General features: G+C 37.3%; 1 protein-coding gene across 1 annotated transcript; it reads left to right on the forward strand.

The window, feature by feature from the left end:
* Positions 1-3,687: 3,687 nt before the first annotated feature.
* Positions 3,688-6,731, forward strand: LOC149072197 (uncharacterized). Its single transcript, XM_089246507.1, has 2 exons — positions 3,688-4,506; positions 4,653-6,731. The coding sequence occupies exons 1-2, from the start codon at positions 4,427-4,429 to the stop codon at positions 5,968-5,970; spliced, it is 1,398 nt and encodes a 465-aa protein (XP_089102633.1). The 5' UTR covers positions 3,688-4,426; the 3' UTR covers positions 5,971-6,731.
* The last annotated feature ends 10,361 nt before the right edge of the window (positions 6,732-17,092 follow it).

The following is a 17,092-nucleotide window of genomic DNA, read 5'->3' on the forward strand; positions in this document are numbered from 1 at the left end:
TAGGGCATCGCGAATCTTTACAAGGGACATTGCGGTGAGCTGTTGGCATAATTGATTATTCAGTGCTTTGAAGTGATTCTTTCTCAGACTATTTTGGGGAGTCGCGGATGAACGTTGTCACAGCAAGCGAGCTTCGATGGAAAAAGTTTGAGAACTACTGCTCTAAATCTTCAGTGTGACCCGCCCCTCCACAGGAGGTCGCGGCTTTCCCTTTGGGAACTACTGCTGTATTAAGTAACAGACGTGAAGAAAGAAAACTTTTTCTTTCTTCACAAAGAAAAAGCAAAAATTACCACACTTACGGAGACGATCAGCAAATAAATCTGTTAATTATGCATTATAACCGATTTACTACATTTGCTGTAACATATTATATACTAAAACATTTTGAGCCCCTTGCCTCTTTAGCCCCGCCTCCTGTTTTAGTTTGATTCCTTAACAGTGATCTCAGCCAATGAGCGTAACCCCATGTTAAAATCCTATGTATAGGATGGATAACGCACCCCGGACTTACAAAAATCTCCATTAATTCACGCAAAATCCCACCTCCAGAAAAAAACTGATATTATGAAAATATTATGGGCAACATATATTTGAAAAATTATTAAAAAAAGTGATTGAACTCAAATTAAACATTCTAAAATATGCGTTTATTCTGAAAATTTTATGCATTTATATGCATTGATGCTATACAAAATATGCACGTAATCCGGACTTGAGTAATCGGCATGTATCCATGCGTCAGACTTGATACAAAAAAATTTCAAATTTAATTTAATTACATAAATTAACTTAATTAGTGACATTTTCAATACCTGCGTTATAACGGGTATTTGCAAATGTTTTAAATTGGGAAAATATGTATTTTTCCTTTAATCACATAGTACACGTTTCATTTGAAAGTATGCAGGGTACAGATTCCATTTGATATTAATCTTCCCGGAGGTCAAATAACTTTTTCAAGTTAGACCTAAATTACCCAAATTACAGAATGTATAAACATCAATATTGCATTTTATTTAGCATCATCGATAAGGTGAATAATCGTTGAAATTCATTAAAATAATTCTTATTAATCAGCATTAATTTGCAAGTAAAATTTTATCGAGGCACACACATCCCTACTTATATGAATTTTTAATAGATTCCTCTCTCCATTTGATTAATTACAGTAATTAAAAGAAATTAATGTAGTTTCCCAAATATACAGTCTTTAAATAAGCCCAGTTTGTTGCATTTAAAGAATTAAAGGAATTTAATTACAATGGTAAATAGGTGATTGCTATTTGCCATTTTGCTCAGCGTTTTGATATTTTCCGAGTAACCAATAGGATAATTGTAATATGTTTAACCTATAATATACACTCATTGCCATAAAAATTTGCGCACCCAGAAGAAGTCGTCAAAATGAAACGTAATTTTACACATGTAAGTACTACGTTGATATAAGTAAGTGATTAGAAAATCCAAGAAAAAGGATCATTTATTGCAGAAAAAAGTACAGATGAACAGAAGTTTTAGTACTCTGTTGGACCCCCTCTAGCGCGAATGCACGATGCGATACGAGCGGGCATTGAGGCATACAAGTTCCGTATGATGTCCTGAGACATCTCGTTCCACAGTTGCTGTAAATGCGCCTCTAGTTCGACCAACCTCGTAGGGTGTCCAACTTGCCCTCCCAAATGACTCGATTGGTGACAAATCTTGGGATAGAGCAGGCCAGGGAAGAGTGGTAATGTGGCGGGGGGAGTCTTGTGACATCCTTGCTGTGTGTGGCCTAGCATTGTCTTGTTGAAAAATATCTCCTGGGAGCCCTGCCATGAGTGGCAACACATGTGGTTGAAGGACGTTATGGACGCGCTGGGCTGTCATTGTGCTATGGATCAATATTAGGGGTGACCATGTATCGTAAGCAATGGCACCCCATACCATGACACCAGCTGTGGGAGCGGTGTGTCGCTGTAAAGCGAAGGCAGGATTGAAGCGTTCACCACGGGGCCTCCACAAACGAACACGATTGTCATCACTGCTCAAGTTGAATCTCGAGTCGTCGCTGAAGACGACCAGGTTCCATTCCGTTGCAGTCCGATCCCGTCGTGCTCGACACCACTCCAAACGGAGGCGTTGGTGGGTGGGTGTCATTGGCAGCACACGTAATGGGCACCGCGATACCAGATGTCCTTCAGCCAAGCGCCTTGCGATGGTTCGGGAAGACACAGGGGCCCGTAGTGAAGCTGCTGCCTGTGTCTGGATAGCGGCCAATGAGGCAGCTGGCTCTACGCGTGCGTTTCGGATGATGTGACTGTCTTCTCGACGACTGGTCTGTCGAGGGCGTCCTGAAACTGGTCGCCGGGTAAATGACGGCTCTTCTGTCCACTGGTCCCAACACCTCCTCACAGTAAAATCAGAACGGCCTAGTTAACGAGCTACTCGCCGAGCTGACCACCCAGCTTCCATCATCCCGATGATTCTTCCCCTATCGAACTCTGACAACCGCTCATATGGTCTTCGACGGCGGCGTAACGGCATGTCTACCTCAGCATTTCCTTTGCAAACGATTAAATACACTCCAGCAAGCTCTGCTTGCCTGTTTTATACTCCAAGGAGAACGAAGTTCAACGCCCTCTAGTGGCATTACGCAATGCGCAATCACGCTGCATTTCTAATCATTTGCATATCTGCCCGACATGTACCTTCAGGCCAACTTTCGTTTCGATCCCACAATTATTTATTGGTGCAAATTTTTATGGCAATGAGTGTATTTGCGAATTGATTATTGTGTAGCGTAAAAGAAAATTTATAATTATTTTGATCGAATTTATTATTGTTGTAGAATTGAATTTATAATTATTTTAATTGAATTAACTTTCAGAAATCGACGGAATTTTCATAAAAGTCTCGTTCTAAACGTATTAATGAATGAATTTGTGAATGAAAATATTCACGAAAGAATTTGTGAATGAAAATACTTAATATTTATTTTCTTCACAATTATTATAACTATATTATGAATTTGAATAAAATTATTTATGAAAGAATTTCAACAAAAATATTTGTGAATTAATTTTGGACCGAAAAATTTTATGAATGAATTGAATGAAATATTTATGAATGAATTGAATGAATCTGAATCTATGAATGAATCTGAATCTACGAATGAATTTGAATCTGTGAATGAATTTGAACGAAAATATCTATGGATGAATTTGAATCTGGGAATGAATTTGCACGAAAATATCTATGGATGTGTGAATTTGACTGAAAATAACTATGGATAAATTTGAATGAAAATAACTATGGATAAATTTGAATTAAAATAACCATGGATAAATTTGAATGAAAATAACTATGGATAAATTTGAATGAAAATTTGTTTAGATATCGATGTTGAAAATTTTTGATGAAATATTTGCCCATTTTTCTGGAATAAATTTTCGAAGTCTCAAAGGAAATAAGATTATCAAAAAATGTGGCAAAAATCAAGAATTTCAGCGATCGATATCTCAGCGAATTTTTATTCAAATGTTACGGAGAACTTTCTTTCGGAATATAAAAGAGATGCTCAAATATTTTACTGTCATATTTTCTTGATTAGAAGCCATATAAAAAATTTGATTTCAAAGTTCCTCCAGTTATCTAATTATGGAAATATAAATATCGCAGGCCACCGCGATTTCTCCTACTTTTGGTGGATTTTTCTTCTTGTTTTACATTATATTTAGAATCAACTATACAACTTTCATTTCCTTTGGACACTCTCCGTGTAACACATATATTGCAATAGTTCTTTTCTAAACGATATCTTGCCAAATTTTCTGAATCTAAAAAAAAATAATATTTTAAATTTCAAAATACAGCGAAACCCCAAAATATGGCCTCAGAAAATGGCCCCTTGATGATATGAGTTATAAAAAATTCCCAGCTGGAGTACAATTTCCACTGTTGGGTGGTTAAAGAGGTTTCACTTACCACGTTAATTTTAGTTCAATTAGTAATTTTAATTAAAGACAAATTCCAAAATACACGTAAACATAATAATAATACGCCACGTAGTTAGTTCACCTGTTCCGACGGGAATTTTGTCAATACGTAATCATAACCATTTGCGTATTTCTTCTACATTTGCTTACACTGAGAATTCTGAGAAAAATTATTCATTATGTAATTTTTTTACGTTATACACACACACAATAAACAATCGTTATACTTGGGAGAACAGGTGTCTACGGTATTTCTATTCATGGCGATTACTGTGCAATATTTAAATGGGGATTGCGTTTGTTGGCTATTGTACAATTGAGGAATCACCTGTTTATTTTCGATTATGCATTTTAATATAATTAAATATTTTAGAAGGTTGAGATATTTTCTTGGTATTCAAACACTGCAATAACAACCTCATCAACTATATATAAAGCACCCCTTAATGTGCACAGATCATCAATCCTTCCAGAGGACAATTAAGAATCTTCAGAGCTGTTCTTCAATTGATCTTCGAACATTCAGGTATATATTCTGTTAATTAAATTAATTTTTTGTGAATTATAGATTAGTTTTGCAAACAAAAATACACATATACAGGCTGTTGCGAATAAGTTTTTAATATTTATAGCCTTAAAGTATTCTGATTTTTTGTGTTTTTTCTCAAATAGCAAAATGGCTTCCCATCCTCTTGACGATGAGATTTTCGATTCACTTGATAAGACGGTCATAGTAAAGAACTTTCAGGGGAGAGATTGTGGAAGCACTCTGAAAACTATACTCAGCAGTTTTGGCACCATCAGCTATTTCGCAGTGATAACCGGTGATCCTGATTTCTTCAAAGACATTGCCATAGCTGTCTACGATGATGTATTCTCGGCTAGAGCTGCCATATACGCTTTGAACAACACGGAACTTCCAGACTGTAAGCTGAACGCAAACTTTTTGCTAATCGAGAGAGCTATGGACATATGTGCACTGGCAAGGTGTGCGAGTATCATTTTATTCGTAGCTGTACCTCACGAATTTGTTTATTCCTATCTAATGAAATACGGATCCATCAAATACATGGGTAGAAGAAACACAGATATGGGTTTAGAAATTGAGTACAATAGAGTATCAGCAGCGATGTTAGCTCTAACGTGTGCCAGGAAAAATGGCAATTCGTTGCTAATGAGCACGGGGAAGTTTCTGTCAGATGTGCCTCAAATAATTCCTGGTAAAAACACACCTTTTCCAGTTGAATTGGATAGACCTTTATTCATGTATCATGTCAATATTTTATTTCACTTAATTCGAGAAAAGATTCTCGTATGCTCCGAGAAGTTCAAAACGTTCAATAAAGGTTTTAATGATCGCATCTGGTTCACTCCAGGTAGACTGGATGCCATAGTCGCAACTACGAGGCAATGCAACCTTTTCTCTTTAATGCTAGAGTACGCTTTCCATAGATCGTCTAGAGATGATGTCGTGGTATTGAGCAACGATGGCCGTTCGAGACCAGTCGTGATCAACAACATCGCGAATATTATCACTCAACGACAAAAGATACAGATAAAGTACCACAGCCGAAGAGTATTGCTTCTGCATCACGCGTCGCTCGATGTCGGGGAAAGACTTCACGTCACGGAAGACGAAATGAGATCCCGAAAATGGGTGTCGGCACAAATGGTAAGAATACAAGCCACGCTGAATCCTCACACAAACAGAGTGAAAACAAAACTCGTCTTCCAACCATTTTGTCCAAGTGGCTCAGTATTTCGTAGATGTGTCCCAGAAGTGGATAGTTATTATAACATCCCCACGCCTATTCGTATCAAGAGGGTTGGAGACGTTGTAGAAGTACTACCTTCGCAACGGATAGCCCCAAATGGACCATTGCGTACCGACTCGGATGTACCTGTGTTGAGATTGATCGTTAAAGATCACGAACCGTGTTGGTTTCATTTTCCCTTAGTTGTTTATAATACCAGGACTCAAAGCAACTAAAATGCATGAGCATGTCAAGGAAAGAGACCGTTCTAGATATTATGTATGCCGAGGTGAATTCGGAAGGAAAAGTTTGTTGTCTCCATCGGGAATCGAGCACCGGTTCTTTTATAATCCCGGGAAGCGCGCTATCGCATACACCACGGTGGATATGACTCTGCTTTTTCTTATTTTCAGCACTGTGACTTTGACTGAAGTAGACACTTCGAAGCCCCTGCTCACTTCAGAAAATGGCCCCATGCGCCAACAAATAAAGAAAGCAAAGTCATGTGTCTCGTGATGTGTACACGGTAGCTTACTTGCAAGAGTACCAGGGTTCGATTCCCGGTGGAGACATCTTTTCTATTTCCGAAATCACCTCAGTATAATATATTCAGTAAAAAGTCTATTTCTTTTATATATCAGGGGCGGTGAAAAATCTCTCTCTGTGCTTGAAGAACGTGTTTGATTTGAAAACAATATTTAGTGTTTCGCGTTATAATCTTACAAGTCAAAATGAGGTGGTTATCGTATACCGTAATATTGGACACAATATATGTTAACTTTTTTCACACACAATTTTCCATTTATTATTTTATTTCTATGTATTGTATTTTGGGGGAACGGTATATTATAATACTCCCGAGTGAGTAAATTTGTATTCAATTGTAATTTTTCATGCAAATGAATTTCGTAAATGACTGTATTCAGCTTGGTTTTGGAAATACCATGACTTTTTGATGGTGTATGTAATTAATAAAGATTTAAACGTGGAGAATGAATTTTGCAGTTTTCATATTGTGTGTAATTACTAGCTTAACACAGCACCAATACTCAATTTTTATACGCAAGAATTTTTTATTTTAAGCTTCAATTAGCTAGTCACTAATTTAGGGTGGACTGATTTTAAAAACCAAAATACGGGACACATTTTTTTTAAAGACCTGTTAGTTCGAAATGCAGCATAACGTAATCATGTGCATTATTCAAGAAATTTTGACAAAATTACCTTCAGTAGACGGTGCTACCGTAGTACCATTTACGTAGGTGGTGCTTCCATAATTACCCATGCCGCATTTTACTGGCGAACCTTTGATCACAGAAGCATACTTCCAATTAGAAAAACAGTATCCAAAATAGCGTGTAGTCCTTAAATGTATACGTCATTCAGGTTACAAAGACTTGTATAGTTACTAAAATACAGGGTGTTTGAAAAAGAATCACACGATTTGAAATGCGTATATTACGGAAAATATTGTACACAGATAGACACTTAAGATTAATTTTATATTACATGGCTAAGGCCGATTATGTTAGGCTTGCTTCAAGCATGCCGCATATGGAGCTGGATATGCCCCAGAATTTGCAGATTTTTGAGGCTTCTCGTCATGCCAGAGACTGAAGTTTGATCGCACTTATCCGCGGCCTCTTCGTGGAGAGGGCCCCATATTGCAAACGTTTTGGATAGTTTTTTTGAGCGCCTGGCTAGTTAAAGTTTTATTGATAAGAGCGGGAGTGGACCCTTTTTCCATGTCTTCGCTGAAAAAGCAGTCGAAAGCAATGGAAGGCGTGTGAGAGGAACCTCTATCAGACGCCGAACTCCCACCGGCTTCTATTTTCAAGCCTCGGAAAAACTTGCAGCGATCACTGTCGGAATCCGATCTTCAGAGTTACGTGTCTAAAAGGATTATCGCAAACTCCAACTGAATCCAGGGGTGAAACAGCTATCATGAATTTCAACACTTCTCAACTGCTGCTCGAATTGAAGTCTCTTGTCCAGGAAAACGGAGCAGCAATTCGCAAGATGAGTGACAAAGTGGGTGGACCGATTCGAATCGTGCTTGTTAGAAATAAATGGAAAGCTTGCCACCGCGGCTCAAGACATGCAAAAGTTGAAGGAGGAGTGTGATGTGTTGAAATTCCAAGTCTGTTGATCTGAAAAACCGCTTCAATAACATGACTTTGTCATGGAAACCATTAATTTTTCAAATTCGTTTTCCTAGTGGATATGTCATATTAAATCCTGACCAGAACTGCCCCAATTGCAGCAGTAATTTCAATAAGTTTTTCGACACATTTCATACTTTATTCGAATGCTCACTATTTAATCTACAAAGAAGCATACTTCTAAAATCGTGTATTTTCCGAAATACGGACATCCTGTTCCGTATAAAAAACATATTCAGCAAAGTTGGCCTGTTTCTCTTGAGGCCAAAAAAGAAAAAAAAAAAAATCAAGTTTCTTAGTGCAATATTCGCTAAGATATTTGTTTGAAAAGTTGGGGAAAAACAGCATAAACTATAACGGACAACGCTTCTTTTCCTCGTTTATGCTGTTTTTCCCGAACTTTTCTGATTTTTGAATCCGAATATCTCACTGAATAATGCACGTAGATACGTGGAATATTTATTGTTGGCCTTACGAGCGAAAGGGCCACAACTTTTTAATCGAGTTCATGAGGACAAGGGGTAAGTATGGAATTACATTTTTTACATCTTAATATCCCCTTGCAACATGAATGACTGTTTTCACGTTATATTTGGTTCCTTTTTCTAATTGTATGTATAACGCTAGGATAAACGGTTAGTGAATAAAATGCTGCAAGGGGAATTATGGAATCACCCTGTCATGGCCCCCACTAGGGCACGGCTCTAGCAATGGGGCCCGGGACGATTCTTATCATTTTCTAGTTTTTTCACACTCTTTATTAACTATAGAGGGGCCCGTCAAAGATTGCAGCCTAGGAGCCATAGGCGGAATAGACTTGGAAGTCTGGGGGGGCACGGCCATTATTGCTGGGGGGGGGGCACGACGATGATGATGTCCCCCACGCATCTCCGCCCATGCTAGGGGCCCGGCTACAGCATGTGGAGGGGGGGGGCATGCTCATTTGATAATTTTTGTCACACCACGGTCATTTTCTGCACACGAGGACTAAATAGACCGGGACCTACAATTTATTGCCGATTCCGAACGGCAGACATTTTCATACTCACCGAGGGGTTGGACTCCCTGCGGTAGCAATCTTTTTCTGTGGTCATGTCGCCGTATCTGTTGTACCCCTGTGTCAAGAAAGTTTCTGGTAAGAATGAACCCCGGGGATCGAACTCCCGACTCCTCTAAATATCCTTTGGTACTTTAGGCGAGTATCTTATCGACCTGGGCTACCGCGCCCTTGGGAGGCCATGCACCCTGTATAAGGGGCCTAGCATTGCATTCTTATACGCAGAAAATCTGGTTTTCCAAATTTTTAGAGATATTCGAGTTCGTGTTCAGGTAATTTGATAACTAATAGATGGCAGCATCAAGCTATAAAAACAATTTCGTATAATAATTAGGGTGACCATACGTCCCGTATTTCCCGGGACAGTCCCGGTATTTTCTGTTTTTATGGTCGTCCCGACTTTTTGGCAAAAGTGTCCCGGTTTTTCCCGTATTTTACACGAAGCCTACTTGAATATTTACTTTATATTGAAGTCAAAGATTGACATTATTTTTCAACTCATAAATTATTTTATGATAATTACAACTATAAAAGAGAATATTAATCTCTCACATTCGTGTTGACGTTTTTCTTCGTGGAATTCATTTTAATTCATTTCAATTTGTAGTAATGGTTCATTTCCCACCATTTTGATTTTTCCGTAATTTCAACAATATTTGGCAACTTTTTTTGGATTTGGCGTCATTTTTGGCGATAATTGGCGATGGCCCGTATTTTCCCGTATTTGGAATCCCAATGCCCCGTATTTCTCTCGAAAAATTTGGTCAGCCTAATAATAATGTATAATAGGTTTATTTTGTCATTTTATCAATTATGCAATATGACTTATACAATACGTATTGTATTGAGGAAAGGATTGTAAGGAGGAAAGTTAAGAAACCGAGTGTGTCATTGTCTTTGATGGCATAATTGACTTCGAGGAGCAAATGCGTGCTTTGTTCTTGCTAGAGAAAGTCAGCGGGCGGCAGTCCTACGAGAATTCCAAAAAATGAAAAGAAACGAAGATTCGTTCTTTAACACACTTATTTAAATACAAATAGAAATACAAGGCCAAAAAACAAGCAAAATGCACAACGATGTTGCTGAGAAAAAATGCCCATAACAAATATGGATGACATATGTTTCTAAAATACAGCAACCAACTTCCAATTAAAAAAATGCAATTATAAAAACTAAAAACTATATGTACAATGATAAAATATTAGTTAAATATGTTAATAGCTATCAGCAGGTATTTTACATGGGCGGAGATACGCCCCCCCCCCCCCAGCGTCAAAGGTGGAGTCGACTGATCTAATGTATATAGGTATATATGAATTGACATCATCATCATCATGCTCTCCCCCATACTTCCAAGTCTATCGCCGCCTATGGTACATTATATTAAATTAGATCAAATAAAATTCAGAAAGAGCTACTACTTTGGCAAAGTAGGCAGTAAGAAAATTGCTGCTGTGCTAAACTGAAATTAAAATATGATACCACTCTACCGTGGCCGTTTGAAGTGAATTCTTTGTGATACACTATTATAGAAGTCGTAACAATTTCTTATTACGCGTAGAATCCCCATGTGCAGCAATGCAAGCTTACAATGACATGTAATCTATCGTATCGTTTGTATCAATGTTTGTTATATGTATTTTCGACTTGGACACATAATTCTGGGGTTGGTCGCACCTGTCAAGGTGTACATGAGAAACTCGTTGACCAATCAAATTTCAGACAAGCTTATCAGGGATAAGTCAGGAGAGCGTACCGGCAAAGGAAGTTGTTGCACTGCCTGAAATGCTCGAGCTGTATGCCTGTCCTGTTTGAACATTGCATTTGGAATTCAACTCAGAAATGGTAGAAAAGACTGGCTGTTATGGTATATTACTGGCATTTTAACTTCTGTTCAATATCCTCTGCAGAAACGTCGACATGTTTTACGGGAATGATGGCTTATCGCCACGTTGTTCGCTGTTGGGCCCATGTTTTTAGAGCATATACATGATAGAAGCAGTCGCTGACCTCGCCGTTTACAAATAAGTTAACGGCAAAATCGATTTCGTCTCTGAAGACACCAGACTGCTCCAGTGAATTCATTCATGACACCGCTGCAAACATTCACGATAGTGGATAGGTTGAGGGCTATACAGGCTGTGGTGGGGTGCAGGCATGGATCCAGAGCAGGTGAAATGAGTGTGAGTTCCTCCCCATATATAGGCCCAGTGATATGGGAAAATGATTGTGTCACGTAAAATACAGAACAACAACAGTTCAATCTTTGTATGTAGTTTGTGCAAGGTGTTTGATTGGAACGTTGATCAAGTGCTTGCGATCACGAAATTTGACACGAGCATCGAACACTCTGGGTGCTTCAGGGAGCACCGTGTTGCACGCGAGCAACGGGTAGAAGATGCCTGATCTAGAGCAGAGAAGCTGGGAGAAAGAAAAGAAAGTGAATAATTTTTCTAAGATATATCGCCAAGAAGCGCAAGAAACGATGAGTAGCCAACCATTATCATTTTCATAATTTTTTTGTGACTTTAATAATTGCATTCCGCCGCTATTTTTTGTTTGTATGTACTTTTGGGTGAAATGAACGTACCGTATTTTCACACAACTATGGGCCAAACGCCCGTGCTCACTAAAACATCGATAACCAAAATTCTAACAACATCTAATGGACTATTTAATTACTAAAGCAAAGAGCATAGATGACCCCTCATGACCCCCTTGGGGGGATGAATTTTCAGAAATCCAGTCTTAGTTGGTATCTACTTTATAAAATATATTATCGACTAAATTTCATATTTATGGCTTCAGCGATTTCCGTTCAGTGATGATTGCTCTATATAACCTTTGAACCCCCTCTGTTTTAGAGGTTGAATTTTAGTTTCAACGGTTTCGGCTCGGCTGATTTCTCCATACGACCCCCTACTCCCCCCCTATTGAACCCCTATGACCCCCCCTTAGCGGTTCAATTTCGAAAAACCCCTTCATAGTTAGTCTTTACGCCATGAAACGAAGCTTCAGCGATTTTAGCTCGGTGTTATTTCTCTATGAACTCCCCTCTTTTACCCCTTTAGGGGTCGAATTTATAAAAACCCCTTCTTCATCTTCTTCTAGCAAAGAGGATAAAGATGGATGTATGATATATTTGTAGTACATTCTCTCAACTTTGGTTCGTAAGCAATTTATAACACAAAATATTTTATGGACTGTAGTTTGGATTTCGTAACACAACTATGGTCCAAAATTTAATTTTTAAAAAATATATTTGAAAAACATTTTATATTATATATTTTTAAAACATTTTATATTATATATTTTTAAAACATATTTGAGCTACATAAGGAATAAAAAAAGTGTTTAACATTAATACTTGATCTTTCTGCGCAGGCAATATCATCAAAAATTTTTTTTGAATAGCTTGAATACAGAAGTTATGATGATTAATGTAGAAAATGGTGTTATTTTGGGCCATAGTTGTGTGAAATTACGGTATTTAATTTTTTTTCATAATTTTTGAGGATGACACCTATGAACCCTTTCCTTGTAAGTCTTTGCTTTAAGAATGAAATAGGTGAGAATAAAGAGTACGAATACATAAGTCTAAGTCCACCCACTCTAAAAGACGATTCCCTTTAGTTCTTTTTTTTGGGTAATCCGAGTTGGCCCGTTTATCGAGACTACTGTTACTCGAATAAATTTAACTTTTTGTGTTCCGAAAACTACACTGTATCGACTCGTCATTTGTTGTGACTAGAACAACACAATCAAACTTCCCATTCTAAGGCTTTGTTAGCCCTAAAAATATGACAATGATATGTAAGAATCACAAATGAAAGGCAATTATTAAATTTCGTTGATAATGAATGAAACAATGGGACATCGTTTACTACAAGATGGAAGAGTACGATACCTACGACATGCGTCACTTGCGTTTTACCCCAGTAGACTAAATAACCGCAAAATTTTGAAGAAAGAAAATTAGTGTTTTGATCACTGTTTTCGCGGTTCGAGTTCAACAGTGTTTTTTCGTCGTTCTGATGACTAGGGGTGCTCATGAATCTTTTTTCTGGGTAACGTGACGAGATGGAACGATAACATCACCCTGGTTTTTCCTTGTATTGGTTTTAAGAAATGCATTTTATTTGTGTGTCGTCTAACATTTTATCCCGAAAAATGTTGCCTCGTTAACTTGAAATCTCAAAATTTCGAAAACAACTGTTTATTTTTATTTATGTCATTAAAATTTTCAAAGTTCATCAGATATCCTTTCTTACGTGACCGTCATAAATGTCAACATTGAGTTTTTTTATTGAAAATAAACCTTCAAGCACGCCGGAAAAATAATTATCGAAATTGCAGGAACTTTGATAACTACTATTTTTCATACCAATGTCTGTCAAACAGATAAGGATTGAAAAATTTACAAGGACATAACTGATCATAGATTTTTTCTCAATAATCTCCAGACATGCATGAAAGCTTGTAGTTTAGTATTCGAAACACGAGAGAGAGAGAGATTCACTAACCAATTTTTTTTTTCAATTGATATAATTCTCTGTAGCCGTGGGAATTCGATATATAAGTCTTAGTTAAAATTTCTGCTTGGACATGCGCCAGCCACCTATTCGAAACCGTTTTTTTAACTACCAGCTCTGGTTTAATTTATCTGAGTTTAAATAACAGCTGAAGCATAGATATTTTTGTCCAACTACTCGAAATCGTCTCTAAATGTCCGTCCGGTAGGTCCGTTCCATTCTGATAGCGGAATATGGCCATTATATGACCGTCACGAAAAAGGACAAGATCGAGCCGCCTATAAACTATCTATGTTTTAGTCAAATTATAAATCCTCGAAGGCATAAAAATTGATGTCCCAGAACACAATGATTCAAGACTTTGAGTAGAATTGAAACCATGACAGGAACACGATTCTGGGCAAACGGATGTGGAATTATTACTTAAAAACAGTTCTTCTATATCTGCAGTTATTCAAGTTGATGTGATCTTCTTGACCGACTCCTTTACCGCACACTAACTCTGGTCATATCGCCATACGGTGATTTCTAACAAGTGGAGTTGGTCTGGAAACGAGGGTGCCATGGGGGTTGTCACCCCATGCTCGGTACGGAAAGAACTTATTTTTTATGTTATTCTCCCGGACTCCAACCAGTGGACCATGGCGGAAACTTTCATGCTGGAAGACAAGCATCTTGTAACTGCACCACTCGGGTGCTCTTCTTGGCTAACTAGTCGGACTACTTGAAACTGGTATTGCTAGAGGTGACGAACCCAATCGTTTTTTGAATCATCATACGGCAAAGACGAACGTATATATATCGTCAGAGGTGACAGGAACGTATATATATCGTCAGACATATCGTCAGAGGTGACAATTTTTTTTGGCTTTGAAAGAATGTCGGGTTTAGACTGCTGTTGTCGGGCTTTGGACCAATCAGAGTAGAATTAAATTCCACTCTTTTATCTACCTAAGATATCTATCTACCATGGACAATGGACGATGCATTTGATAATAATAATCGCCACTGGACCACGGATATTGGCACTGAATGTTCTTACATTGACGCCGACAATGAAAACACATATTATTCTACTAAACAACCGTATTGCATCAAATGAACGACTTATTTTAGAAATAATTCAAAGAAACTATTTTTGTACTAGAGCCTATAATGCTATTAATAATTATTTTAATGTGAGAGTATATCTAATTCAAAATTTATCTGTATTACCCGATAACATCTTAAAAAATATAATAAATAATAACACTTTTTGCGAAAGAAGTGGCATGATTCTAACTGTTGGCGTTTATCTCTTTGGTGTCTGTTTGACGATACAGGAACCTGCCAAAAAGGCAACGACGCCACGTTAGTGGTTGACTTTCCAGTTATATCTCGAGGGTTGTATCAATAATTGCTAAGAAACGTAATAACTGGCAGTGAACACAATATTTCTAAGTTTGTTTTTCTCAAAAAAAAAAAAATCCGAAAACAATAATATTTTTTGAGGAACATAATAAATTACATCTTCCAAAAAAAAATTTTTTTAGAAAAGAAACAATTGGTATAACAAAACAAAAAACGTAAAAAGTTCTACTTTTCAACCATGAAGATCTTTATGTCTTTATGAGTTAAAGGAAGCGGGAAAACTAACGGATGTTATAAAGGATTTTGAGTGACATTGATGATGAGAGGAAAGTAACATGTGATGAGCAGTCGATAGGTTATCATATATATAGCACTTTCACGGGTAGCCGTTTCAGAAAAGAAAAAACAAGGAAAAAATAAATAATTGGCAACTTGTATGAAACATAACTGAAAAAAGATCTTCCGTAAACACAAATTTTTGTTGAGACGATTCCTTGTTCTTCTAGATCGTTAATTCTTGCCTTTAATATTACAACATCATTTTTACTTCAACGTGATTGTTTTAAGAACACCAACCACAAAACAATCCGATTGTTACCTCACTGTAATTATTTCTGGAAAGTTTTGTTACCAGCAAAACATTTGCTGTATGATGTGGACAAGAAAGTTATAAGCATAAATGAAAAGAGAAAATTCGATTCGCCAAATTCAAGGAAGTAGAAAATTATCAATCGCTTTTCATTATAGTGGAGTTTTTCTACGGCCCCTTACAAATGATTTTCTACTACTACTGAAAACACACATTCCTCTCATTCAGATTCAACAGATAATGGTAAAGTGTATCGAGAGATCCTGACAGTACAAGTGTATTTGAATGTTATGTGTTCAGAAAATCGCACACATCATCTTCCAATTTCGGAGTAGGAAATCGTCAAATTCATTCTTTGATGACTGGATTTTCCTATTTTTAAGGTGATAGGTGCTTTTCGGAGCTGTTTTGAAGAGGAGAACCGCTTACATTCTCTTCTCAAAATTGAAAACTACAGAAATCCAATATTAGCGTACCACAACTGTTCAAACGAGAGAATTGAACCTGGATACAACTGCACAGCGTCACACATCTTCATTGTTAAACAATCGTATACTAGCACTCAAAAGTCTTTTGACAAATGTAATAATGCTTGGAGCGCCAGAGCTTATTTGCATGTGAATTGCCTTCACTATGACATATATAAAGCAGAAGGAAGATATTTATCGACACCTGTAGATGAAATTTCTTTGTTTGTGTTTGCTTTTATTGTCTAATTTTTGTTTTTGGGCGGATCGAAAGTGTTTTGACAGATATAGTTTATTCAAAAATACGGAAGAAATTAATTTTTATTTAATATGAATTTATAGTAGGATTATGCAAAATACATAATGAACACTGTAGAACGTAAACAATATTGGGTGGATTTTTTTCCGGAAAGCGCAATAGTATGGAGTGAAGTCCAGCTCAAGTGGCAAGTAATTTTGGCATTTCAAGTCAGTTCATAAATTTTTGGAACCTTGTTTAATAATCTTGGGAACATGTAAATAGTAATTTTATTTTAATACAAACAGAGAAGAGAGCAAATTGGATAGCTAGAACAATCAAATTTCAGCAAAGAGAGATCCCTAAAATGTCCACTAGGCGAAAAACCCGATGAACTCTTAATTCGAAACACGGAATTTGAATTTGAGTGTATCACTTGCAAAACGTTTGCGGAACAGTATGGTTGTTTGGTTGTCTTCCAAGCGAAAAAAAAACATCACTATTATTTAATTACAGAAGAGCAAAAGGAGAGGGAGAATAATGATAATCTCCCCCATAGGGCCGTCTTAAGAGCATCATGGGTCCCCGGGCCAAATGATTTTTCTGAGGCCCTACCAGGCAAATTTTCGAAAATCTCAACCAGATCCCATTTTTGTGAGACTCCCTTTTCTCTTAAGGCCCCCGGGCCCATCCCTTAAGACGGCACTGTCTCCCCATTGACAAGAGAAGCAATCCAAGGTACAAATAGGTGATATATAATACACATGTAAGGTATTATACAGGTTTTTATAGGTAATTATTTATTTACTCATACAATATTTTTGGCCCTGGAGCCTATATAAGAGAATACGATTGAAAGTGACAAAGATATTGTTTGATATTGGACAAAAAAACTAGTGATAGTGGGGGAGTCGACAATAGAGATGGGGAGTTTGTTCCATTCACCAATGGCACGAGGAAAGA

The sequence above is a fragment of the Pholcus phalangioides genome, unplaced genomic scaffold, assembly GCF_987345545.1.
Source record: "Pholcus phalangioides strain wild (caught in Gottingen) unplaced genomic scaffold, Ppha-v1.0 ptg000017l_1, whole genome shotgun sequence".
NCBI lineage: Eukaryota > Metazoa > Arthropoda > Arachnida > Araneae > Pholcidae > Pholcus > Pholcus phalangioides.